General features: G+C 50.3%; 1 protein-coding gene across 4 annotated transcripts in view; it reads right to left on the bottom strand.

The window, feature by feature from the left end:
* Positions 1 to 24,310, bottom strand: part of DGLUCY (D-glutamate cyclase) — a 65,290-nt gene extending 40,980 nt beyond the window's left edge. For all 4 annotated transcript variants that reach the window (XR_004960622.1, XM_036271162.1, XM_036271158.1 and 1 more), the window contains exons 1-2: positions 24,136 to 24,310; positions 1,047 to 1,177 (exon numbers count right to left, since the gene is read on the bottom strand). Coding sequence is in view for 3 of the 4 variants with exons in the window: in XM_036271162.1 (XP_036127055.1) it covers positions 1,047 to 1,149 (103 nt within the window). In the remaining variant the exon portion in view is untranslated. The remainder of the gene's footprint in view (positions 1 to 1,046; positions 1,178 to 24,135) is intronic.
* Positions 24,311 to 25,472: the final 1,162 nt, after the last annotated feature.

Below are 25,472 nucleotides of genomic sequence, written 5' to 3'. Positions count from 1 at the left end.
GGCACCTTCCCTGTCCGGACGGTGAAGTGAAGTAGACGTCACCACCTGCAGGGAGGAGTCTAGGACTGGCTGCTGCTCCCACTGCCCGGAACCCGTGGTCTTGCCAGTGCTCCAGACAGACTTCCAAAATGAGGACAAACCAGACACACCAGCTGCTGAAGGCCCAAGGAAGCTGACTGCATGTCTCGAGCGAGCCCAGCGTGCTCCAGAAATACTCTGGAATGAGGTGGAGGGAACTCGGCCAGCCCGGAGGCCGTGCCTCCCTCGCTACCCCCTTACCTCCAGCGCTGCCGTGAGAGCCAATTCGGTTTTTAATACCATAAACCAGGGAGGTCTTATGAGCACAAAGCTTCTTTGTTTCCTTTTTAATTAAATGGGCTTTAGGGCCACTGCATTTGGCTTTTGTTCATCTCCACTTCTGGTCATAGAAAGTCCCCGAGTTGTCCCCATTACTAACGGGGCATGGAATAGAGGGCTACGGGGCGTGTTTTCGGAGGGGCTCATGTGGGGAGGGCTCTTTACAGTCTCATGTGATTTGTGCATCCCCTGGGTTATGTAGTTCTGCTGGGACTCAGGTCAATAACAACTTGGATATGTTTTCTCTTGAAGGGTCTTTTAGATCTTTGGGTGTCATTTCTGGGAGACAGGGGGGAGATGGGTGCCACCCAGAGAAGATCAGAACAAAGAAAGGAGACTTGGTCCGAATCAGAACCAGTTTAGAATACAGCATGATCCGGGGGCACTTTTCCGGGAGGAAGACCCTTGTCATCCTCCGAGGCCATCGGCGGTTCTCCCTACGGAGCTGGGGTGACCACGCAGTGCCACGTGGTGCTAAGCCCACCTGTGCAGACAGGTGTTCACACCCGAGTCTGGCCTGAGTGCCCGTTCCTTCTGGGAGGCCAAGTGGTGATCAGAGCGAATAGCATTCTTCTCTGTCTCCTGCAGAAGCAGGACATCCTAGGGATGCCTGCGCCACACACTGGTTTTCCAAACGTCATGACCCAAGGAACTCTTTTCTCTTTTTTTAAACACCTAGCACCACTCACCCCCAGCCATGCCGGACATGTTTCTGATGTTTGGTTTCTTTCGTAGAATGAAACTCCTTATGGCAGAGAGAGGGCAGGACTTCAGGTGGCGCGTGAAGGTCATTGTACCGTCCTTTGATGGGCCAGAGAATCTGGAGGGGGACAAAGGGGAGCACATGAGAAAGCACAGCTCCCCCAAAGGTGGCAGATTCCCCACAGATACCACATGCAGTCCACCTCTGGCGCGGCCCCAGGATGGGTGCTGGTTGGAGCAAGTTCCTCCCCCTCCCTCCCCTTCTTGTGTCAGTCTCTAGAAATTCCTAACACTTCAAGACCTTTGTTCATGCCCATCCCCTGGCTTAGAATGTCCTCCCTGCCCCCAGAGGCCTCTCCATCCCTCAGAACCGGTTCAGAATCTTCTGCCCCTAGGAAGACGCCAGCAGGTACATACTGGCTCATGCTGGGGCTCCTGCGCCCTGAGAACATTCTTTGAGCCACTAAGTTTGGCCTGGATTGCAGTTGACCTGATGTTCTACCTGGTTGTGAACCCCTTTCGCTCCCCCAGGAAGACCCCAAGTGCCTAGGCCTCTTCCACAGGCCCCAGAGCGCCGATCGCAGCCTAACCACACAGTACACCCCAAAAATACTGTGACCCAGTGAACAAATAAATGAATGCCATGTGCGGTCACACATGAACCAGGCTGAATCTCCTGCTACGTGTGCCTTCTGCTGTTTAGACTCAGGTCCCTGGAGGTAGAGTGTTTGTTTTCTTCTCCATACCCCTCACTGCTCAGGTCACAGTGCCCACAGACACAGATTTTCGGTGAACGAACAAATTCAGGCGTGGGCAAAAGTAGGTTTACAATTGTGAGTGTGCGAAATAGAGTTTATTCTTGTATTACTGGGTATTAATTATTGTATTATTTATTCATATTATAACTGCCAACCTACTTTTGCCCACCCCTGTACTGTAGATTTTTAAAATATAGAGATGGTCTTAAAACCCAAGGAAATTACATTTAGAAAAAAATTCTATAACTTTTTTTTTTTTTAATCCTCACCAGAGGACATTTTTTGCCCCATTTTTTTTCAGATAGAATGGGAGAGAGAGAGAGAAACATCGATGTAAAAGGGACACATCGAGTGGCTGCCCCCCGCACGACCCCAACCAGGGCCGGGGACAAACTACAACTGAGGTACGTGCCCTTAGCAGGAACCGTACCCGGGGTTTCTCTGGACTGCAGGCCGACATTCTAACTGCTGAGCCAAATCAGGCAGGGCTATAAGCTGACTTCTTACACTCTAGAAAGACAGGTTTCAATGAGGTCCCATGGTGTTGGCCTCCAAGGCACAGCCCACGACTTCTCCATCAGAACAGACCCAGTGCCTACCATGTGCCCAGCGCAAACGTGGGAATGCAGCGAGTGTGTGATGAATGACTGGCTGACCGTACAGTGGGCGGGAAAACAGCCCAAAGGCAGTGCCCTGGGGAAGGCTCCGGACAAGCCCGGGCTTCCGCAACTCTCTCTATCTGAAGGACAAGAACCCAGTGGGATTCTAAACCATCAATGTATGTTTTCAACTCTACTCTGGGAGAGAGAAAACTATGTAAACCCCATGGCCATTTTAGTGAGGAGTTTGAGATTATATAAAATCTCTAACAAAAATTTAAAAATATTGCCCGGGAAGGAACAGAGACGTGTTTAAAACTGACAGGGGACGCTTTAATAGCTGCGGGAACCATGTGCTGAGCACGCCAGGAGAGAGCTGGCGGGTGCAGGGCGGGTCAGGTGAGGTTGGGCTCCATCCCCCAGTGGAAGATGCTGAGGCTTAAAGCAGCTGCTTTGGCAGGTCACGCCTGTGTTTGCCGGCTGGACTGACAGCCTGCCCGGCCCTGGCAGACTGAGCTTCTCGGCCAAGCAGCCCAGGCACTGGCTAAGATCTGGGATGTGTGGTTCCCCGTGGTCTCTGTGGAGGGCTTAGCACCTCAGCCAGCACTCAACAAAGGTCAAAGACAGCACCATTCCATCACCATGTGGGGACAGTGGCCAGACCCCTCTGATAATTGTCCTCACTTCATATTTGGAGGAAAGAATGAAGTTTACCCCCAAACCAATCAAATGAGAGGCCCATAGGTACCTGTTAGCCCTTACTTCCCATTATTACTCGAAAGGGTAGAAGGTAGAAGCTGGGGGCTATTTTGTAAATAAACTGTAGCCAGAAACCAAACTCTGAGGATGATTGCCTTTGCTTCGCTTTATTTATTTATTGTTTTAATATAAATTCAAGTGGATCTAGGTCATTGCTTTAATATGTTGCTTTCCTGGCCTGGAGAGAAGTGAGTTTGGCTGGAACTCCTGGCCTGTGAGCTGGGGTGCGCCGGGCACCTGAGTGTCACCGCATGCATGCTCAAAGGAGAAGAAGGCTGAGAACCCCGACCTCAGGGAGTCAGCCCCTTGAAGGCAGGGGTTGAACAGAGCATGAAGTACAAACTCATTGGCTCCTGCCAAAGAAGTGCCCTCAATACACCAACCAGAGAATGCTCCGTCATATATGAAATGATAGCAACCCCCACCATATATGGAAACCCACTGCGTGCCAGGCCCTTTAAGCATCATTGGTTTATAACCATTGGTTCCTCGACACTACCTTCCAAAGAAGACATTGTTAATCCCATTATAGACAAAGGAGGCTGGGGCTCAGGGAGATCAAAGAAGTTCCCCAGAGTCCCATAACTAGTAGGTGGTAGAGTCCAAATCCAAAAGCAAGTCTAAATTCATGCCTGCTAGATCAATATCTACCTATCTATGTCTATGTATCAATCCATCCACCCATCCATCCATCCATCCTGTGTTGTTAATAGGAATGGCATCCTCAGTAGGAACAGTGGGGGCCATTCCTTTTTCCCTCACTAGATGATTCTGAGGTCAGATTCTCTTGAGCCCATATGTTTCTTTGGGGACTACATACACCCTGAACTGGGCTCCCTGTCAGGGTCTCGAGTGAACTCAATGCTGAGTGGTCTCGAGTGGTCAGGTGTCTCATTGCCCAGCAAGGTCTTACTCTAGAAGTGAGATAGGACAGGGAGATCTCATCGGTGAACCTTGCTTGGACTTCAAGAAGCCACCTTTCTTCTGCAAGTTCTTTCTTTTCTCTTTAGAGAATAACAAACTATCAAACCCACAAACATCATTTCCTAGCATCAAATTACCAGAGAGGGGGCCCACAAAAATTAGTTCCTTAGCAGGATCTGGCACATCCCAAACCCCAGTGTAAAAATATCTGCCCTATGCATGTCACAGATGACTGAAATTTCACCATTAGAAAGTCATTTGCTTTATCCAAGCAATCCAATTCAATTCAATTCTGGAGGAATGCATCTTCCAGATGTACTCAAACATGGGCTGAATGATGAGAGCTTACAACCACACTGTTTGTAATAGAAACCATTTAGAAACAACCTAACAAAGGTTGATTAAATACTGATTAAATAGAGGAGCAGCTAAACTACAGTACAACCATCTATACCATACAATGATACTATGTAACTATTTTAAAGGAAGCAGGCAACACTTTATACACCCCATATGAAACAATGTCCCAAAGATGTAGAATAAACAAGGCATGAATCTGTTGAGGAACACCCCCATGGCCCACCCAGTCCACACAGACCATCTCTGTAAGGCTGGAGAAGAGCTTAGTAGCTGCGGTGCCCGCAGAGGGGCAACTGGGTGGACAGGAGCCTGAGCAGAAGCAGCGGCTGCCACACCATCTTTTATGTGAATGGCACCCTCTGGATTTGGGCCATGGGGTGGCCCTGATGGGAGAGGGACTTTCTGTTGTTTATCCCTACCACAACTTTGAATGGTGCAACATGTGTTACCTAGTTTCAAACAATGGAATTTAATTAAAAGTATATAAGGAAGGTATAACCAGGTCCAGTTTAAAGAAATAAAACATGATAAAATGCCATCCCCTACAGTTTCGAGGATTTGGGGTTGCTCACATGCGTTTTTCATTCATTTCATTCATTATTTATTTAGTCCAACCATGTGGGGTCTGCTGAGTATACAGAGGGGAGTAAAACAGAACTAGTCCCCAAGTTTAAAAGGCAGGTACACTCCGGGGTGTGCCCACCGTGGTGATGACAGCAGCAGCTATCGCCTACTGAGTGCCTGCTAGGTGTCCTTGATACAGATGGTGGCTGGCCCTCACGACAGCCCACGAGCTGGGCCACTTCTCCCACCAGGGGTGGAAACAGCAGGAGAGCTCATGCACCGCACACGGGGCTGGGGGCTAGGAGTCCCGAGCCTGGATGCACACCCAGCAGGCCCGGCAGACCCAGAGCCAGACCCCGGAGGGCCTCTGTCTTCCCGCTGCCCACCTACCACCCACTGGCCTGCACGGCCTGGGCGAGCGGAGGGAGCCAAGTGCATCCAGTTCCAAAGTCTGAAAACTCAGCTTCAGTGGAGGGGGCACCAGGATAAACAAGAAAACAAACAAATATGGTTCCCAAAGAAGCCGAGGGGCGCCCTGGCCGGTTCGGCTCAGTGGATAGAGGCCGGCCCGTGGACCAGAAAGAAGCTGAGGGCGTATGGAAGGGCATCAAAGGCTTACCAGTGTCACGAAAATGCTAGCCGACTCACAGAAGTCCTTAGACACAAAAGTCCTCCGCAATGGCCTCTTTTGCTATTCCGGCCCCGAGGACCAGTGTCTGAGCTCTACTCTACAGCGCTGACCCACCCTCTCTCCCAGCCCCGAGTCCACGCAGACTCCAATCTCCTCAGGGTATTCCGGGCCCCATGCTCCCTGCCTGTCCCCAGCCTCCACGCACAGTGGGCATCTCGCGTCCTCTGGTTCTCACACAGATTCTCCGCTTGGGCCCAACTTACCTACTCACTGGCCTCCACCCCGAGGAAAAACTCCCTCTAGGACACTCCCAGCTTCCTGCACCCATCCCGGGTTTCCCAGTCTCTGCCCTGAAGCCTCTCCCTCCCAGGCCGACTCCGGACAGCTCACCTGGTCCTGGGGAGGGGCTGCCCCTCCCCCCCACCTCAAGGTTCCAGGCCTTCTCTCACTCTGCTCTCCAGGCCCCAACACTCTCCTCTCCCCTCTAACCTTTGCACTGACACCACTGTACCTCCCCACCCCCATGCCGGGTGCTGGGTGCTGGGGCAGAGGAAGGCGCCTTAGTGTACGCACTAACCACAGTGGGGGCGGGGGGTTGAACGGAGCTGGGGCCCAGGCGCGGGCTCCCCTGACAGCGCTCCCACCCTCACTAAGTTGCAGCCTCAACGCCAACCTGCTCAGGCACGCTCCAGCATCCCCGTGTTCATTCGGCAGGCATGGGGCACAGAGCAGATCCAGGGCAGACTCTGAACTCCAAACCCGCCTCCGCACGTAGGAGGCATCACTGACCTCTGAGCCTATCTTCTCAGCTGTAACAGGGACGGATAACAGTACGTAGCTTCCTGGCTGTGGAAGGATGACATCAGATAACACGCGTGAGGCTCTCAGCTCAGGTCCTGGCCAGGCCCACAGTCAGCGCCAGGGAACCACCACCTGCATTTGCTCCTCCTGCCCAGGGGCGACAGACACCGAGGGGGAGGCAGCCATGGCCCACGCTCACGGGGGTTTTCCTCCCCAGAGACACTGTCTCTGGAAGACAGCATCTGTCTCCTTGGGAGAGACAGGGAGGTGAATCACTTGCGACTGCACCATGTGCGGAGCCCTCCTGGGCCATGTGGACTGCAGAGGAGGAGGGAAGAGGCTGAGCCTGCAGGAGGCGCAGTAGTCAGACACGCCGGTGGGGGTGCTCTAGGCAGGGGACAGCATGCACTAAGGCAGGGAGGCAGGTGGGGACCAGCTTCTTGTGCTGAGGAGTATGACAGGGGGGAGGTGGAGGAAAGAGGGGCAGGGAGGGTAAGCAGAGGCCAGCACTTGAAGAAATGTGGGTCTATCCCCAGAGTGATGGGGAATCACAAGGCTGTCAGCAGCAGCGGGACTTGGTAAGACTTACGTTTATGAAGATGGCTCTGGCTGCAGGTGGGGGACGGATTGCAGGGCAAGCAAAGTGAGAAGCTGGGAGAGGAGAGGGGAGGCTGGGCCAGAGCCATGAGCATCCAGAAAGTCTGGCTCCCAGAAAAGAATCTCGCAGGAGGGAAGCTGCCTTGACCCTTCATGTGACCTGCCGGACCAGCCAGAGCTCAGCACGCTGAGGGGGGGGCCAGGTTGCTCTTGTGAAGCAGGGACAAGGGGTCGGTCTCTCTCTCTCTCTCTCTTTCTCTCTCTCTCTCTCTCTCACACACACACACACACACACACACACACGCAGAGAAAAGTTTGTGTTTCCCTTCAGGTCCGCCTGGGCAGAACTATTGATCTATTTGATTTCTTTTTCTTTCTTACTTTTTTTTGTTAATCCTCACTTGAGGATATTTTTTTCCATTGATTTTATTATTTTTTTTAGAGAGAGTGGAAGGGAGTGGGGAGAGAGATAGAGAGAAATATCAATGTCAGAGAGATACATTGATTGGTTGCCTCCTGCATGCACCCCAACCAGGGCCAGGGATCGAACCTGCAATCTAGGTATGCACCCTTGACCGAATCAAATCTGAGACCCTCCGGTGTGCGGGCCCATATTCTAACCACTGGGCCACGCCGGCCAGGGCTGTTTTATTTCTTGCTGTATCTCTTGTGCCTACAACAGTGCCTGGCACATGGAAGGCACCCAATAAATGTCCACTGTCAGGGAGACGGGCAAAGCAAGTGAAACCCACAAAGGTGACCAGGAGGAAGCAGAGAAGCCCCGTAGCTCAGGAGCCAAGGGAAGCAGTGTTTTAAGGAGGAATTTACGGTCGTGGAGGTCGAGGAGAGTAAGCTTCAGCACTCACCAGACTTTACAACCCACGCTCGTCCTCCCTTCTCTGCTCTGTGGATGCCACCCAGCTCTGTCGGCCAGCAAGCACGGGAGCAGCAAGGTCAAGCAGGACATGACCTTGAGGGGCACAAGAAATAACAGAAGACACAGTCCATTTCCTTGGTGCTCCTAGTCAAGCCAAGGTCACAGTATTCACAAGCATGAGCAATTCTAGTATATGCAAGTCCATTTCTGGCTCTGTAGATGTCTCCTGGATCACTTCCCCAGAGTCCTACACTTGACAAAGGAAGAATAGAGTAAGTAGGTGTGCAGACCTTGTCTCCATTCATTAGTTTTTGTGGTGGGAGTTGTGCAACATTTGCCAAGACAGTTGCTGGTGGCAGCCTGAATACAATGGCAAATTTGCAAAACATGTTGCCATAAAGATCAAGGCATCCTAACTGTACAAATATTTTTTTAAGTGTTTTTTCATTATAATAACAGAGAAAAAAGATTGGGCAATGCTGGAAGTATTGTGTATTGATTAGTATTGTTTGTTCGATAAGCCAGATACAAGTGCTCCCAATACGCAAAGGATTGTTAAAATAACAAAATACGTATTTTCAACCAGTCAGTGGTGGTTCCTTCTCCTTTCCCTTTCTAAACAATTCAGTCCTAGAGTCAAGAGGTGGAGCAGAGCAAGGTAGGAGTCCATGGTGGGGGACGGAAGCCAGGATGCCAGGGTGACCCAAAGTGGGGGGTCAGAGCCCAAGTGGCGAGGAGGACACACTCAGGGAGGGTGGCCTGGCCCATGGTGTCACTGCCTGCTCAGGGTAAGGAGGGATTCTGCAGAGGGTCGGGGACCGGTGCCTGGCATGTGGTATGGGAGGGTAAGGACTGTGTGTGCACGTGTGTGGGGTATGTGTGTGTGTGTGTGTGTGTGTGTTGGGAAACACATACTTTAATTGCCTGGGAGCAGCAACATTTCAATGGTAACGAGCACATCCAGTGCCCGTATCTTAGCTTCTAAATACCATTTTCCATTAAAATGAATCAAGACACCTTGGAGAAATGGTTGATTCTACAAATGGGGCAAGGAAGTCAGACGATGAGCCCGGGTCATCCTGTCGCGTCTGAAAGTGAGCATGCGCTCAGAGAATGGTGAGGCCACACAGACAGGACATAGATCGAAGCTCTCACTGGTCAAGTTGGGGACAATGTGGACTTCAAAATAACGAATGATGGGAGCGGAGGATAATTCACTAATATGAGAGCCCGTACATCCATATGGATATAAAAAAGGACTAATTAAAGTTAATAAGGAATGGGATATTTGCCTGACTTCAAAGTATCTCCCTGTAAAGGGCCTTTTAATTACAAAGAGGAATTAAGATCAAGTTAGCGAAACTTTGTCTTAGCGAAACTTGGAATACCACCTTAATCATGTGAACACAGTGAACATCATCAGTAGAAGAACAAATCAAAATGGTGAGCCACTTGGTAGGGGGCATGGGGAGAATGCAGGGTCACTGCTGTTCAAAGTGATATTCCTGCCAAAGAGGCACAGCTGGCATCTGCTCATGAGGACCCGTTAGACAAATCCTAACCGAGGACATTCTACACACCTGTCATCTTCGAAAGTGTCAAGGTCACCAAAGTCAAGGAAAGATGGAGAAGCTGTTCTTCCAGACTGAAGGAGATTAAACAGACAGGATGAAATGCAACAGTAACTCTGAACTGGATCCTTTGGGATAAAAGACACCATTGTAAACATCAGAAAACTTGAATGGAGTCAGAGGATTTGCTAACGGACTGGAGTTGCTGCCTGCATTTGAGGGTTGTGTTGTGGTTAGGTAGGAAAAATGCAAGGAAGTATGGCAGATGATGGGGGCACCAGCAAAGCCTACTCTCAGAGAGTTCAAAATTGCGACTGTTTCACCCTCGCCAGTTTGGCTCAGCAGTTAGAGGGTCAGCCCGTGGACCAAAGAGTCGCGGGTTTGATTCCAAATGAGGGCACGTGCCTCGGTTGCGGTTTGATCCCTAGCCCTGGTTGGGGCCGTGCAGGAGGCAGCCAGTCAATGTGCCTCTCTCACATCGATGTTTCTTTCTTTCTCTCTCTTTCTCTTTCATTCTCTCTCTTTCTCTCTCTCTCTCCTCCCACTCTATCTGAAGATAAATAGAAGTGTCCTCAGGTGAGGATTCGAAAAAATAATAATAATGAGGAATATATTTTTAAAAAATTGTTTCTTTATTGATTTTAGAGAGAGAGGAAGGGAGAGAGATGGAAACATTGATGAGAGAGAACATTGACTGGCTGCCTCCTGCATGCCCCTAACTGGGGATCGGGACCACAACCTGGGCATGTGCCCTGACCGGGAATTGAACCAGCAACCTCTTGGTGCATGGGTCGACGCTCAACCACTGAGCCACACCAGCCAGGCGAGGAATAAATTATAGAAAAATTAAATAGTAGAAAAACAAGATGTGAGATATATATATATATAATGTAATATTATTTAGCCTTTAAAAGGAAGGAAATCCTGTCACATGCTACAACATGGATGAACCTTAAAGACATCAAGCTAATGAAACAAGCCAGTCACAAAAGGACAAATGCTGTATGACTCCACCTACATGAAACACCTGGAACAAATTCACAGAGAGAGGAAGAGGGACAGTGGTTGCCCAGGGCTGGGGAGAGGGGTGTCTGGGGAGTTAGTGTTTAATGAGCACAGATTTTAAGTTTGGGATGATGAAAAAATTCTGGAGATGATGGTGAGGATGGTCTCACAACAATGTGGATATGTTCCCTGCCACTGAACTATGTACTAAAAACTGGGCAACACGATGAACTTTGTTACATGTATTTTACCAAATTAATCTACATTAAAATATTAAACTGTGAGTGTTAAGGTACATTCACATTAGATGTTTAGTTTCACAATGTTGGTGTGAAAAGTGCCACCAGGGTTGGTGTGAGCCTTGAATGAAACATTCTCTAACTCCTGTTCCAGCTCCTTGGAGAGGAGCTTGTCTTGGCAAAAGAGGGTTTTTGTGTGTGTGCTTCACTTGGCCAAACATTAACTTATCACTCAGTGAAGTTCGGGAAAAACTCTTTCTGCCAAACGTGGCTGCGAATGTCCATTCTCAGGAAGTCACAGACGATCCGAGAGCCTTGCTCTTCAAAGCGAATCTGCTTAGAGTTGCTTAGTCAAACACAGCGATCCAACCAAGTGGCAAAACTCCAAGGTATGACGCTGTTACGGGCTAGAACGGCAAGCCCTTCTGTTCCATCGTTTGCTGGGCCTGCACACTTGCTTATTCAACTCAGAGGCCCTGCCGTGCCCTGCCAGACCAAACCCCTTAACCATGAAACATAACACATGGCCCCGGATGTAGGGTAATGGAATGATGCTTACTAACAGCAAATGCCAAGTCACACGGTTCCATGGGTGAGTCTTGGGGGTAAACCAGGCAGTAGCTTAAATGTCTAGCTACCCTTGCACTGCACAGCTCAACCAATGGCATGACCAGCAAGCCTACTTCAAGGTCACTGTGAGCATCACTCCCTGGTAGGAGGAGTTGGAGGCTCCATGGGCGTCTTCTGCTTGGAAAAGGCCTGCCTAGTGGTAATGACCCATCACACCACCAGCAGACACAGAAGACATGCTGAACGCGACAGCTAAGCATCTCCACACTTTGGACCTTGGTCTCTTCCTGTCATATGCCAGGCATGCCAGGAGAGACATTTCTTCAGTGCCTTCCAGTCTGATGATCTTCATAGTCTGTAACTACTTAAGCAATCATTTATAAGTTGATGGTGGTAGTAATTATTAAAGTTTTTATAAATTCTTTTCTTGGGGGGGGGGGTGTTTCTTTAATTGGGAGTAAAATTAACTCTCAATGGTCAATTCTTAGAATTACTGGTCTCAGAACCATACATCAGTCCATCACTGCACCTGCCGTAAAGGAAGTATGCCGTCTGGCAGCACACAGTAAATGTACAGAAACGAATATACCTAATAGAGCCCCACTGCAGACAGAGGTAGATATTAGGAGACAGATATAATACATGCTCTTTAAACTTAATCCTCCTATGCGAGGCTTCATATAAGACAGGTTTAAAGGGTATGTGTATATGCAGATTACATTTCAGAAGACACATAATTGGTCTAAATCTAAATAAAAATGAACTAAGCTGACTGGGTTCATTTACATACACCTATCAACAGTTATGCAGAGATGGTTATGTAAACGCTATGGGATGGCTGAGCAGTTGTTTCAAAGGGTCTTTCAGTCCATTAAAACTACATTCAGAAACAGCTGAGGCGGGGCCTGAGTCTGTGCTGCCGGAGGTTCCACAAACCGAAAACCACAATCTCGGATGTGACTGTGCTCTTCCCTGCCCTGCCTTCTGGCTCATTCTCGGAGATTTCATCTTACGAGTCTTTTTGACCAGAAAATGTCCGGGACTCAGTCCCTGCCCCACAGCTCTTTATTACCCATCGCATAAACCCAGTGACAGTTCCACATCCAGGCAGGATGGGGACAGCGTGCTCCCAACAGTGGCTGATCACCATGACGAGCAAAGGCCAACCTCTTCAGTGACCTCCCTGGGAGGACTGGGAGAACTCAGAGAGAAGGCCCCGAGGGAGCCCTTGGGGGGGGGGGGTACCATTATGGGCCTCAGACACTCACACTGAGAAAGTCAGTAGCCTTAAGGGGCCATCCTATAGTGGGGGTCAGGACCTTTGGGGGTCCTGCCGTATGCAGCAGCCAGAACATGGCAGAACCCCACTCTCCCCAGTACTTGTGCATTTCCATGGGAACAGCTCGGCAGCCCTGTGCCGGGCGGTGTGCTCCATCTATTTCTATGGTACCTATCACCATGGCACCTACTTGCTCTGAAAAGCACAGGCTAAAAACAGAACAGAAAGAAAAGGGGGCAATCCACTTCCTTGCCTTCACCTCTCCCGCAGCTGTTGTTATACCTCTGACAGCTCACGTGGACCTCATCCGTTCCCCATTTCCTTGTTTTTGTTGTAAGTACCCTTAAAAAAGAAAAGGCGTACTGTCAGCATCAGCATCATCTTGGGGTGATGTGGCCCAAGGCTCCAGAAGGGAGCCCACACAGGAAGTGGCTCCTCCCGGGGCTTGTTCAGGGCTCCTTAGGTGGAGTTTGGGGAAGGGGAAAAAGTGGGGAGTAGAGCAGAGGGGCGCTAGTGTGCACAGATGACCCAAGAAAGGACCTGTGTTTATTCCAGCAATGGGATCCCGAGCTCTCCTGGGAACATTCTGTCCGGGGCTGGGTTCACAGGCCAAAGGGCCCCCTGAAGGTTTTCCTTAAGTCATAGAGGCCACCCTCCCGGTTTCTGGGGTCAGACAGAACTTGAGTTTGAATCTGGCCTCGGCCTCTTGCCAGCCAGCTGAGAGCAGCGGTCACCCTCTTGGAGGTTAGAGGTACTCATCTGTAAAATGGGGATGAGGGTACGCACCCTACAGGGACAAGCCACGTGCTGGGACCTCAGCCTTCAGGGCTGTTTCTCGGTCTTCCCATCTGTAAGGCGGAGGAATAAGCACTGGCCTCAAGGGAGCTCTGTGGCGGCTGGAGATCATGTATGAGGAGCGCGGAGCAGAGCACTCGAGCTGCTGGAAGAGGGCGGGAGAGGGGGGCCGGCGATGGTGCCAGGGCGGGGATGCCCGGCCAGCCCTGCTTCTCCTGGGCCTGAGGTCCTGCTCTCTGCCCGGTGGGGCAGGAACATGAGCGGCCCCTGCCACCAGACTTCTACGCTCATCAAGTCCTTGGCCACAACCAGTGCAACCGAGGACAAGCTCGTGCTCCGAAGCAGGTGTCACCATGCATAGGTTCATCAGCCAGGGGACTTGCTGTGACACACTGGACAACAGAATTCTCATAGCCTGGAGGAAATTGCAACATTGTTGCTGGCCAGTGGATTCTGGAGTCAAGCAGGCCTGGGGACTCCAATGCCTCTTCTCCACCTATGAGCTGAGTGACTCTGGACTAGTCACCTAAGTTCCCTTTCCTTCTCCATGTGTGAGCCGGGGTCAGGCCTCCTGTCCCAGAGGGCAGTTAGGGGCATTCAAGGAGAAGACGCAGGGAAAGTCTCTGGCCCAGAGTCAGCACACAGTGGCACTCGGTAACTGTGGACTCCCTGCTCTGTTCACCACCCTGAACATTTTAAAGCAGAGTAAATGTTTAATGACCAAAGGATCAGCCTTCATAATAGAAGGAAACAGGCCCGTTTCCTGAATTGGCTGGTGATGCTGGTAAATGCTCCAATGAAACCCAGGCTCGTTCCAGGCCCCAGGGCTGGCACGGCCCCCTCCAGTGCCCCCGCTGCCCTCTCAGGAATGCTCTGCCCAGCCAGGCCAGACGAGACTGTGGGCTCACTCTCAGACACAGCTCACTCGTGACTTCTTGTACAAAAGCAATTTCCCTGTTGTGAGCACTGTGGCTGCCTCCCTGTCCAACCGCACTCCCCAAGAGCACCCAATTTCCATTTGGGGGCCTGTGTGCCTCCAAGGAACTGGATTCTGCGCCCAGTTCTGGTTCTGGAACCCGTGACCTAAGCTAAGCCAATCCCATCATTCCCCTCGCATGCGGGGGTGGGTTCACGTGGCCTAGCGTGGTTCAGAAGGACTCTCAGGGACTCTTCCTGAGAACGGGGGACACAGGTCTGCAAGGGCTACAGATGTGAAGCCTGGACTGCTTGGGCCATCTGAGCACCGCAAGCAAACCGACACCTAAGCAGAGAACCAACCAAGAGCACTGCAGCCGTGGCAGCGCGGTGAACACCTAGACCAAACGCGCCCCCTGGGCATTCGGGGTTCAGCCAGTGAGCTCCTCCACGTGTAAACCAAGTGGAGCTGGGGTTTCTGCGACGTTAGGGAAAAGGAAAGCACCTGGAACGCTCCCTCCTCTCTGTGGCCTCAGGGCCCTCACCACAGTCTGAGCCCAATTTCAAAGTTAGGGCTTGAAGCAAGTCCACCTGATTCCATTTCTCCCTTACCCTCTGCCACTGGCTGCTCCTAAGGGTTGGCCACACTCTCTCCTGACAGCAGAACACTGAGATCGGCAGTGTCTCACCTGAGGACATTTTCCCACTGATTTTTTAGATAGAGTGGAAGGGAGGGAGGGAGGAAGGGAGGGAGAAGAAGAGGGAAAGAGAGACAGAGACAGACAGAGAGACATCAATGTGAGAGAAACACATCGTTTCGTTGCCTCCTGCACGAGCCCAACCAAGGCCAGGGATCAAACCTGCAACCCAGGTATGTGTCCTTGAGTGGGAATCAACCCTGAGACCCTTTGGTGTGCCGGCCAACACTCTAACCACTGAGTCAAACTGGCCAGGGCCAGTTTTTTTCCAGTGAGGACACTGAGGCCCAGAAAGATGCGAGGTCATTTGTAGCTGGTAAGATCAGGACTAGAAATGAGGACCCTGGCGATAGGCAGGCTATGAATATGTTTTTATTTCTCTTTCTAATATTATATTATTTCAATTCCTCAGTTGGATTATAAATTTCTTGATTCCAAGGCTATTTTTTCTTCCTATTTTGACCATCCACTGTAGTTACTTAAGAAGCGTTTGTTACCAAATGGTCAGTGGACTCCCCTGCAGCCAGGAACACCCCAGCAGGGGGCCTGACAATGCCCAGAGGTCTGCTTAGTGCTTTAAAAAGTACCAGCCACGCCCTGGCCGGATTGGCTCAGCGGTTAGAGAGTCAGCCCGCAGACCAGAGTCCCGGGTTTGGTTCCTGCTAAGGGCACATACCTCGGTTGCAGTTTGTCCCTGGCCCCAGTTGGGATCATGTGGGTGGCAGCCACTCAATGTGTCTCTCTCACATGGACGTTTCTCTCTCTCTCTTCCTCCCTCTCTCCTGCTCTATCTGAAGATGGATGCAAAATGCCCTCACGTGAGAATAAAAAAAAAGAACCAGGCACTGGGCTAAGTGCATGATATATAGAATCTCTTTTTTTTTTATCCTCACCCAAGGACATTTTTCCATTTTTTGTTCAGATAGAGTGGGAGGGAGAGAGAGGAAGAGAGAGAGAGAAACATTGACATGAAAGGGACACATCAAGTGGATGCCACCTACACGACCAACCAGGGCCGAGGACAAACTGCAAACGAGGTACGCGCCCTTAGCGGGAACCAAACCCGGGTCTCTCTGGACCACAGGCCAACGCTCCAACCGCTGAGCCAAACCAGCCAGGGCTAGAGGCTCATTTTTAAAATGGTTCACTGTATTTACGTTATGCTTGGACCCAAGGGCAAGTGGCTTTTGGTCAAGGCCTGTGAGTAGAACTGTTTGGACTGCAAGTGGAGGATCTGTTCTGAGGGACAAACACAGAGGACAGTGGCCCCTTCCGGTGGCAAGTGGCGCATGACAACGTGGAAAGGGCAGAGACTCTGGGTCTGATTCCAGGCTCTGGGTGGTCTTTTTACCTGGGTGGCCTTGTCATCTGGGTGTCCCTGCACAAGTTATTTGTGTATTTGTGCCTCCGTTTTCTCATTCGTCAAATGAAGACATGACCCCAACACCTCTCCTGGAGATTAAATCATATCAGTCAAACACCCAGCACAATGCAGGGCATAGTTTTGTTTTTCTCCCACTATATTTCTTCTTTGCTGGGCACCACCTAGTAGCTGACCCTCACAGGCATGTGTCCACCGGCCCCTGCTCCGTGGATTATGGCCAACCCTACCCAGAAGCCAAGGAGAGATACAAAAGCTTAAGAAAACACTGGCCACCAGGTGGGGGGAGGAGTTTCCACCCAATTTCTTGCCAAACACAGATTAGCTGCTGGAGAGCAGAGTGAGCCAAGAAATGGTTGTACCCCAGGCTGCTTTGTTTCATTACAAATTCATTGTGTTTAGATTGTATCTACGTCTTTTTCCTTTTGTCTCTGCCTATCGAGCCATAGCCGGTTCCAGATGTGACAGCCTGAACGCCAGGTGTGACTTACTAAGGAAGGAAAGGGGATTTGCCTGGTGGCTCAGGACCCATTTCCAGTTAGGATAGGAAGTCGTTCCTCAGAACAGCCAGGCCTCCCTTAGACGCTGGTGTTGTCACACACCCTGTGTACCCCTGCTCAGGGCATTTGTCAGGACAGAGGAAAGTTACACCTCGTCAGGCAAATCTGACTGAGCCGCACTTTTCTGGGGCTTAGGTGGGGATGGGGTACATTTTATCACCTCTTCTAATCTCCTCTTTTCTCAAAGGAGGCAGGTAGCCCAGCATTTGGCACCCAGGATGAGGCGGCTGGTGTTGCAGTTACATCCTTCTGCTGGGAGCAGTTTAGCTTCTATTTATGGGAGGCAATGTTCTCAGAGTACAGATCTCCACAACGCCTGCATCGGAGTCCTTGTTAAATGCACATTTCTGGCCCTGGCCCGTTTGGCTCAGTGGTTAGAGCATCGGCCTGTGGAACAGAGAAGCCTGGGTTCGGTTCCCGCTAAGGGCACATACCTCGGTTGCAGTTTGTCCTCAGCTCCAGTTGGGGTCGTGTAGGTGGCAACCAGTGGATGTGTCTCTCTTGCATGGATGTTTCTCTCTCTCCCTTCACCTCTCTCTCTCTCCCACTCTCTCTCTATCTGAAGATAAATGCAAAAAAATGTCCTCGGGTGAGGATAAAAAAAATAAAACAAAATGCACATTTCTGCCCAGCTGGTATGGCTCAGTGGTTGAGCATCCACCCATGCACCAATGCACCAAAAAGTCGCTGATTCAATTCCCAGTCAGGGCACATGCCCAAGTTGTGGGCCTGATCCCCAGTGGGGGGCATGCAGAAGGTGGCCAATTGATGTTCTCTCTCATCAATGTTTCTGTCTCTCTCTCCCTCTACCTTCCTTTCTCTCTAAAATCAATAAAGAGCCCTGGCCGGTTTGGCTCAGCAGTTAGAGCATCAGTATGCGGACCAGAGAGTCCCGGGTTCGGTTCCCGCTAAGGGCACGTACCTCGGTTGCAGTTTGTCCCCAGCCCCGGTTAGGGTTGTGTGGGTGGCAACCAGTCGATGTGTCTCTCTCACATCGATGTTTCTCTCTCCTCTTCCCCCCTTTTTCCCTCCCATTCTATCTGAAGATAAATGCAAAAATGTCCTCAGGTGAGGATAAAAAAAAATCAATAGCCCTGGCCAGTTTGGCTCAGCGGTTAGAGCGTTGGCCTGCGGTACAGAGAGACCCGGGTTCGGTTCCCGCTAAGGGCACGTACCTCGGTTGCAGTTTGTCCCCGGCCCTGGTTGGTCGTGCGGGTGGCAACCACTCGATGTGTCCCTTCACATCAATGTTTCTCTCTCTCTCTCTCTTCCTCTCTCTCCCTCCCGCTCTGTCTGAACAAAAAATGCAAAAATGTCCTCGGGTGAGGATAAAAAAAAAAAAAAATCAATAAAGAAAAAATAATTTTTTAAAAATGCACATTTCTGGCCCCACACAATTTCCACTGACTCGACACAAGATTGAGAGCCTTGGATAGCAGTTAAGAGCATGGATTTCAGAGTCAGATAAACATGGATGGACTCCAAGCTCCAGCTCCACTATCTGCTCCCTTTGGGCCCTGGACAGAGTATCTAACCTCAGTGGGCCTCAGTTTCATCACTTGTACGAAGCTACTGCTGAACAGTCCAGGAATATGGAGCTTATGCAGATGTTATAAGGACAAAATAAAATAATACAAGCTTAGCAGTACTTGGCACATGGTAAATGATAACTCTTTTTTTGTTTAAATCCTCACCTGAAGATATATATATTTTTTCATTTATCTTCAGATAAAGTGGGAGGGGGAGAGGGAGAGAGAGAGAAACATCGACGTGAGAGAGACACACCGACTGGCTGCCTCCTGCACGACCTCAACCAGGGCCGGGGACCGAACCGCAGCCGAGGTACATGCTCTTGACTGGACTCGAATCTGTGACTCTTCAGTCCGCTGGTTGACGCTCTAACAGCTGAGCCAAACTGGCCAGGGCATAACTCTTCTTTTTATATAATACCTGTACTCTAACAGTCCTAGGACCCTACAAGAAATAATAAACTGCTCATCACAACTAGTGTTGAGATCCCTGCTCCAGTACTTTCCACCATACAGGTTTTGATGGATCTGTGAGACCAGCCAGCAACCAGACCTGAACGCATCAGGAACCAAACGTCTGATGCTCAACCACCTCCCGCCAGGAGGGGGCAGCAAGAGAGAGTGAAGCCTAACCCTGGAGCTCTTCAAATCAAAATGCCCAGGTAGGTGTCAGGGGCACTTGTATTAAACCTGGTGGGTACAGGGGTGGCAGCAGCGTCCAGTGGGCGCTGGCTGTCTAGCTGACTCCTGGTCTGCCTCATAGCCTGTTTACTTTGGAAATCACTGTATTGTAGGAAACAACAAAACTTCATTGAGATGCAGACATTGGGAGAAGAGACTAAGCCAGGGGTTGGCAAATTTTTTGCACAGCCTTTAAGCTAAGAATGCTTTTTATCCTCTAAAAAGGGTCTTAAAAGGGAGCGAGTGGAAAAGGAGGTCTCTGTGAAGGATATGGGAAAAATGTCCAGCAAAGTAGGATGGAAACCTCGAGCAGAGAGCCGCAGGGTTCCTCAGCGGGTGGGGGCGACAACGGTCCCAACACTCAAGAAAGATGGTGTCAGGTCAGGACAGGAAAGCACCGGCTGGACCTGGGGTATGGCTCCTCTTCATGACGTCTGCCTGGGCATTCGATCGGGGGCACAGAAACCACACGGCAGTGGTGAAGGCGGACTGAAGGGGCAGACAGGCAGCGTGGACAGCCTGTATACACCATTCTTTCAGGAAGCTTGGCAGTGAAGGGAGAAAGAAAGGGACCCTGAAGAGAGAAGTCAGACAGAAACATGGCATCAAGAACAGAGTATTTTGCAGACCAGAGAGATTGTCCATGTTTAGGTACTGATGAGAAATGTTGGTAGAGAAGAGGCTGAAGGTGTGAGCAAGAGAGAACAATGAATGGAGGAAGGTTTCTAGGGAGACGGGAGGGCACCTGGAGCACAAGGGGAAGGGCAGCCGTGGCAGGAGCACACCTCTTCCCTGGCTTGGGAGGGATGGAGAAGTAGGAGGTACGCTAGGTGGTTGCCAGGGAGGACCTTGACAGTGTCCTTGGGGCCTCAATTTTATCAATGGAAAGGATGGATTCTCTATCAATGATAATGAGAGACAATAAAACAGGTTAAAAGAAGGGTTAAGAAAAGAGGGACAGTCAGAAGGGGATGCTGATGGCAATGGACAGGGAAGTATCTAGGGACGTCTGCAAGGATTTCTAGGCAGTCGTGGGGACCCAGGACAGTGGCCCATGGTGGACCAATTCCTCCAACAGCCAGCACCTCAGGAAGGAGCAGGGCAGAAAGGCTCCAGAATTGGGGTTCAGCTGGGTGGGTCCACACAGCAGGATAAGTGGACAAGAGCGATTAGAGAGAGATGCAGGACAGAGAGAAAGACCCGCCACCACAGTCAAATGAAAGTGCCCTGGAGTTAATAGTAGTCACTGGTTCAGGTGTTCCGCAGAGGGGTCAAGGTCACTTCTGTGTATAGAATAGATTCCTTCTTCAACAAAGAAAGTACATGGAGGCAAATGAGGTAATAATGGAAAGAGCAGGAGTTTTAGAATCAGACAGATGTGGGTTCAAAGTCATCCTTGCTGTTTCCCAAAATAACATTTTGTCTCTAAAATGTGAAAAATACATGCTTTGCAGAACTTGCAAGAATTCAGTGAAATAACTAATGTAAAGCACCCCTGTAGGTCACACACACCATCAGGTGCCTGTCTTGTTATTTAGTGCTCTAACTTCTGCTTCTACAAGTGCCTGCCCTCAGCAGGTACAAATGTCCCTCTTCCTCTGGTGAGGTCGCTAGTGTGGACCCCCTTCCTGTATTCATCAAAGCACCTCCTCTGGCTCTGGAACCAGCTCCCCTGAGGCAGTTGGTATTCCCGCCTTTGACCTGTACAATCTCAATTATTGCAATAATGAAATGGAATATTGATTTATATTTCCTTTCACTGAGCCAGGCTGATACTTAACTTAGTGATTTCAGGAAAGTATACATCATGGAGGTGGAGCTCTAAGACCACAGAGATTCAGGACCATGCGGCTGTCCATCCATCCACCAAACAAGTGGCTTGGCTTCTTTATCACAGCCCTGTGGGACCACAGATAATCCCCGATGAGGTGCGAAGATGGTTCCCTCCTCAACACATGCAAGGATGGATGCCGAGGGAATAGAAGGAACACAGGTACCCTTCCTTACTCAGCCACAATGCCACTCTTGCTAGGAGGTTTGGGCAGTAAAGGAACAGACTGCCCAACCCAGTAAACAGTCAGTCTGACCAGTCTGCAGAAGATAATCACTTCAGAGGTGTTCAACTGAAGCATGAAGCCAAGAGCTATCCTGAGTTTTGCAAAAAAAAAAAAGAAAAAAAAGAATCCAAGAGTAAATCAGGGATCCATTTGATGGGCAGTAGAGCACAGGTGGACTGAGAAACTAGCAGACTGAGAAGGCATTAACAACATCAAATTCAGGTCCAAAGCACACATCTGTGGTAACATGGCACAAAGACCATAAACCGTTCCCAGTTTCCACTCTTCCTTTCTTCTGTTTAGTAAGAGAACTCCTAAGTATTAGTTGAGACTGTTTAGCTGGCCCAGCTAGACACTATATTTCCCAGACTTGCTTGCAGCTAAGTGTGCCCAAATTCTGCCAATGGGCATGAGTGAAAGGATATGGACAATTTCTAGATAATATTTAGGTGGGATTGTTTGCCCTCTACCTCCATTTCTCCTCTTGCTCCAGACAGAACAGAGGGTGGATGTGATGTTGACCCAGCTTTTGCTATGCAGAAGAGGATACCCTAGACGATGGGGAGCAGCACAATGGAAGGAACCTGGGTTCCTGAATGACACTGTGGAGCAGAGTTGTTTACCTATCCTGGCCATCTACCTCTTAGCTATTAGGTGAAAGAGAAATACACTTCTATATTTTTGAGAAAATGTATTTGGGGGTCTTTTTTGTTACAACTTAGCCCATACCCTACCTAATACAGAATGTTTCCCAAAGATACAGAGAATAATAGTTTTTGAACAAATATTGATATTTATTGAAAGCTTACCGTGTGCCAGGCATTGTTCCAAACTTTACATGTATTAATTAGCTCATTGAATCCACACAACACTAGCTAGATGAAGACTGTTATCCCCATTTCACAGAAAAGAAGGCACAGGGAGATTCAACACTTTTTCTAAATACTCATAGCCATTGAGTGGCCTAACCAACAGTCAGACAAGTATTCTTGAGGAGATCACACCCTTAGTCACTATGTTTATTAAAGTATAACTTTTACAATTCCATGCAGTCAAAAGGACACAACTTCATTTTCCAGCGAGTTGTGCCTGAATATATTAACTTGTCTTCAAAACTACTGCAGGATCAAGGCAAGTCATTTAGCATCTCTGCTAGTTTGTTTTCCCAGAAAGAGCACAGAAAGGGGACCCACACTACCGACCTCATGGAACTGCTGGAATGATCAAATGAACTCACACATATTTAAGAAATGCTTTGAAAGCTATAAGTGTGGCATACATTAAATAGCGCCTTAAAGAAGGCTGGGAAATCCTTAAACCAAAATAATAAAATGCGCTCAATTTTTAAAAAAATGCAAATACCATCTAGCAATTTGGCTGGTCGCCTGGGAAGGCTGCCGAAATCTGTTAAGGAGAGAGGTATGCTTGCTTTCATACCTCTTGCTTTCGTACCTCCCTCATCCTCAACTGGAGGGGAGAGGTTAATTGAAACTAATTGAGAGAGCAAGCATATCTGTGTTGTGTGCACACACACACGCACACACACAGGCTCTCAATAGAGGAGAATCATTATTATCAAGAACAGGAAGAGCTGCAGTCTTCAAGGCCGATGGGAACCAGGTAGTGCAGAGGCTGGGGTGGGATGAGGAACGCAAATGCCTACAGTGTGAGTGGGGACTTTGGGGCACAGGAGTTCCAGCGTTGGCTGCCCTGCTGCCATGTGAGCATGGTGTTGCCAGACCTTTCAGAATCCCATTTTGTGAAATGTCCCCATTTTCCAAGGACGCTCAAATTTACAAATAAAACATGTCGAGGACCACCAGCTGACCTCCTGGGATCTAGCCCGGGAACCGGAAGTCACATTAGACTCTTTAAGGTGCTTCATGGTGATTATGCACAAGCCACAGTTCAGCTTTCTCTCAGCACACCCTGCCCTGCTCTGACCCACCCAAGGCCACCTCCCTCTTCCTTCCTCCTCGCCTTAACTCTACCCTCCGGGGAAGTCAGCTTTCTCTTTGCTTTCTGCTCTTGAACCTCTCTTCCCCTTCCTTTTAGTTGGTGTTACCTTGAAGACATCAACTACCCAGTTATCTTGAAGACACAAAGGAGCTTCCCTCCTCTGTATGCCAATCAAGGCCAACGTTCTTCTTCCTGCCAACATCATCTCAACCTGCTACCTGCCCCCACCACATAATTTTCTCACGAAGGTGAGTTGCAGTTAGTTCTCAATTGTCTGTAATGAAGGAGGGGGCAGGCAGGCACAGACAGTGCTGGAGACCAGACACCCCCCAGTCACGTGCTTTTGCCTTTAGTGTTTGGTGGCGAACAAGTCAGAAGCGCACCACTGAGGTCACGCGCGCGATGCTGTCCTGGCCCCCCCATGGAGCCTGAGACTAGCAGAACCAGGGTCTGGACAAAGCCTTGAAGGAAATTTCAGAGCTCCGCCTCCAGGAGGTGATGGCCTGGTTGCTGCCTTCCCTCCACCTCATCTCAAAAGCCCCCTGCTCGTGTCCTTTGGGTGCCCTGAAAACTTCAACCAGCCGATTGCCCCTGTGTCTGCAGGAGCCTGGAGTCCCTTCTCCCCTGCCACCCCCCACGTGGGTCAAGCTCCTGTCCCAAAGGTGGACAGACACCTCTAACGGGTTTCAGTTTCACTTTCTTTGCCTCCACATGACCTCAGGGGTTCTCAGGGCAATGACAAGGACAACAAGGCCCACGCAGGAGGGAAGCCCTGAGGGAGAAAGGCTACTCACACCCAAGGTGTTGTCATTCATCACTTGTCATGAGACCCCGCCCCTCTGGCGATCTCAGGAACTTTCCCGCCCAGCTCATTGGCTGCGGCGGGGCAGGCGGTCTGCGGGCCTTGGGCTCCTGGTGGGAGCTGCGAGGGCAGGTCTGTGCTGGGTTCCGTGCCCTCCTGACTTACTGTTTGTTTGGGACGTCTGGACTAGGGCTACAACCGTTCCTCTCTTTGTTTCCACAGCGCTGCAGAATGTGCTTTTCCCTCAAAAGGGCATAAAGGTCCTCTTTCTTCCGCTGGCCTGCGCCCCCGGGGCTGTTCTGCAGGGCTCGGGTCTGCAAGCCCAGGCCAGCCCCAGGGCTGGAAGTCGCAGCAGCCGGTGCTCACGTGACTGAAAGTCGCAGCCTCCTCCGCGGCCGGTGCTCACGTGACCTGTGCACAGCGGGGCCTTGGCAGGCAGCCAGTCCCAGTTCTTAAAGCCGCAGTGCCTCCAGCGGCGGGGTGGACCCTGCAGGAGTCGGCCTGCCCTCCCTGGAAACAGGAGCACGTATATAAGGGCTTGGCTGACACTGCCCGGGGGCTTTGAAAAATTCTGATGCCAGGGTTGTAGCCTGGGCACCAAGCGTTTCTCTAGGCCTCAGTGTCCTCGTCTCTCATCTTGGTCAGTGGTTACGAGGATTAACTGGGTCAGTGGGCATGAAGCACTAGAGCCACACCTGGCACTCAGGAAGTGCCCAATAGACGCTGGCTTTTAAGATTTTCAGCTGGATGCCTCCTTCAAGGGAAAAACAGGATCCGCTTTCTTCTGCTCTGGCTCCTGCTTCAATGCCTGCAGGATGTCTCTTTGCCCCGGGAGTAAGCCCAAACACCATAGGAAGTCACTCACCCAGTGGCCCCTGCCCGAGCCTGCGGCTTTACCTTCTCTGCCTTTCCTGAATCTCGGCACCCTCTGCCTCCTAACCTCAAAGCACAAGTCCCACACCTTAGCCCGCTGCAGGTCCCCCTGCATGTCGCTACCTAGGTCTGGCTCACTCTTTCCGCCCTGGGCCTCCATCTGGCTAACTTCCTCCCTTCCCATATGACTTGGCACAGGTGTGACTTCCTTTCCTGGCTCCCAAAAAACAGGTGAGGTGCCCCCTGTGTGTTCCCACAGCATGCCGTGCTCCTCCCCTTGCCAAGCCTAGGCATTGTCTATGTAGGTTTACTTCTCTCTGCCTCCATCGGCTGGAAGGCTGGGGTGGGCTGGGCCTGTTTTGCTTACCACCACAAGTTTAATACTACTGGAATGAGTGAGTGAGGGATAAAACAAATAGGTTTAGAACAAACAACTTAGAAAAAGACTCACAGATGCAGAGTATAGGCTGATGGTTGCCAGAGGGGTTGGGGGAGCTGCAGGGACTGGGTAAAACAGGTGAAGGGATTAAGAAGTACAAATTGGTAGTTACAGAATAGTCATGGGAATGTAAAGTACAGCACAAGGAAATCAGTTAATAATATTGTAATAACTTTGTATGGTGCCAGGT

Source organism: Molossus molossus, unplaced genomic scaffold, assembly GCF_014108415.1.
Source record: "Molossus molossus isolate mMolMol1 unplaced genomic scaffold, mMolMol1.p scaffold_m16_p_1, whole genome shotgun sequence".
Lineage (NCBI taxonomy): Eukaryota > Metazoa > Chordata > Mammalia > Chiroptera > Molossidae > Molossus > Molossus molossus.
This window is presented reverse-complemented; position numbering and strand designations above follow the sequence as displayed.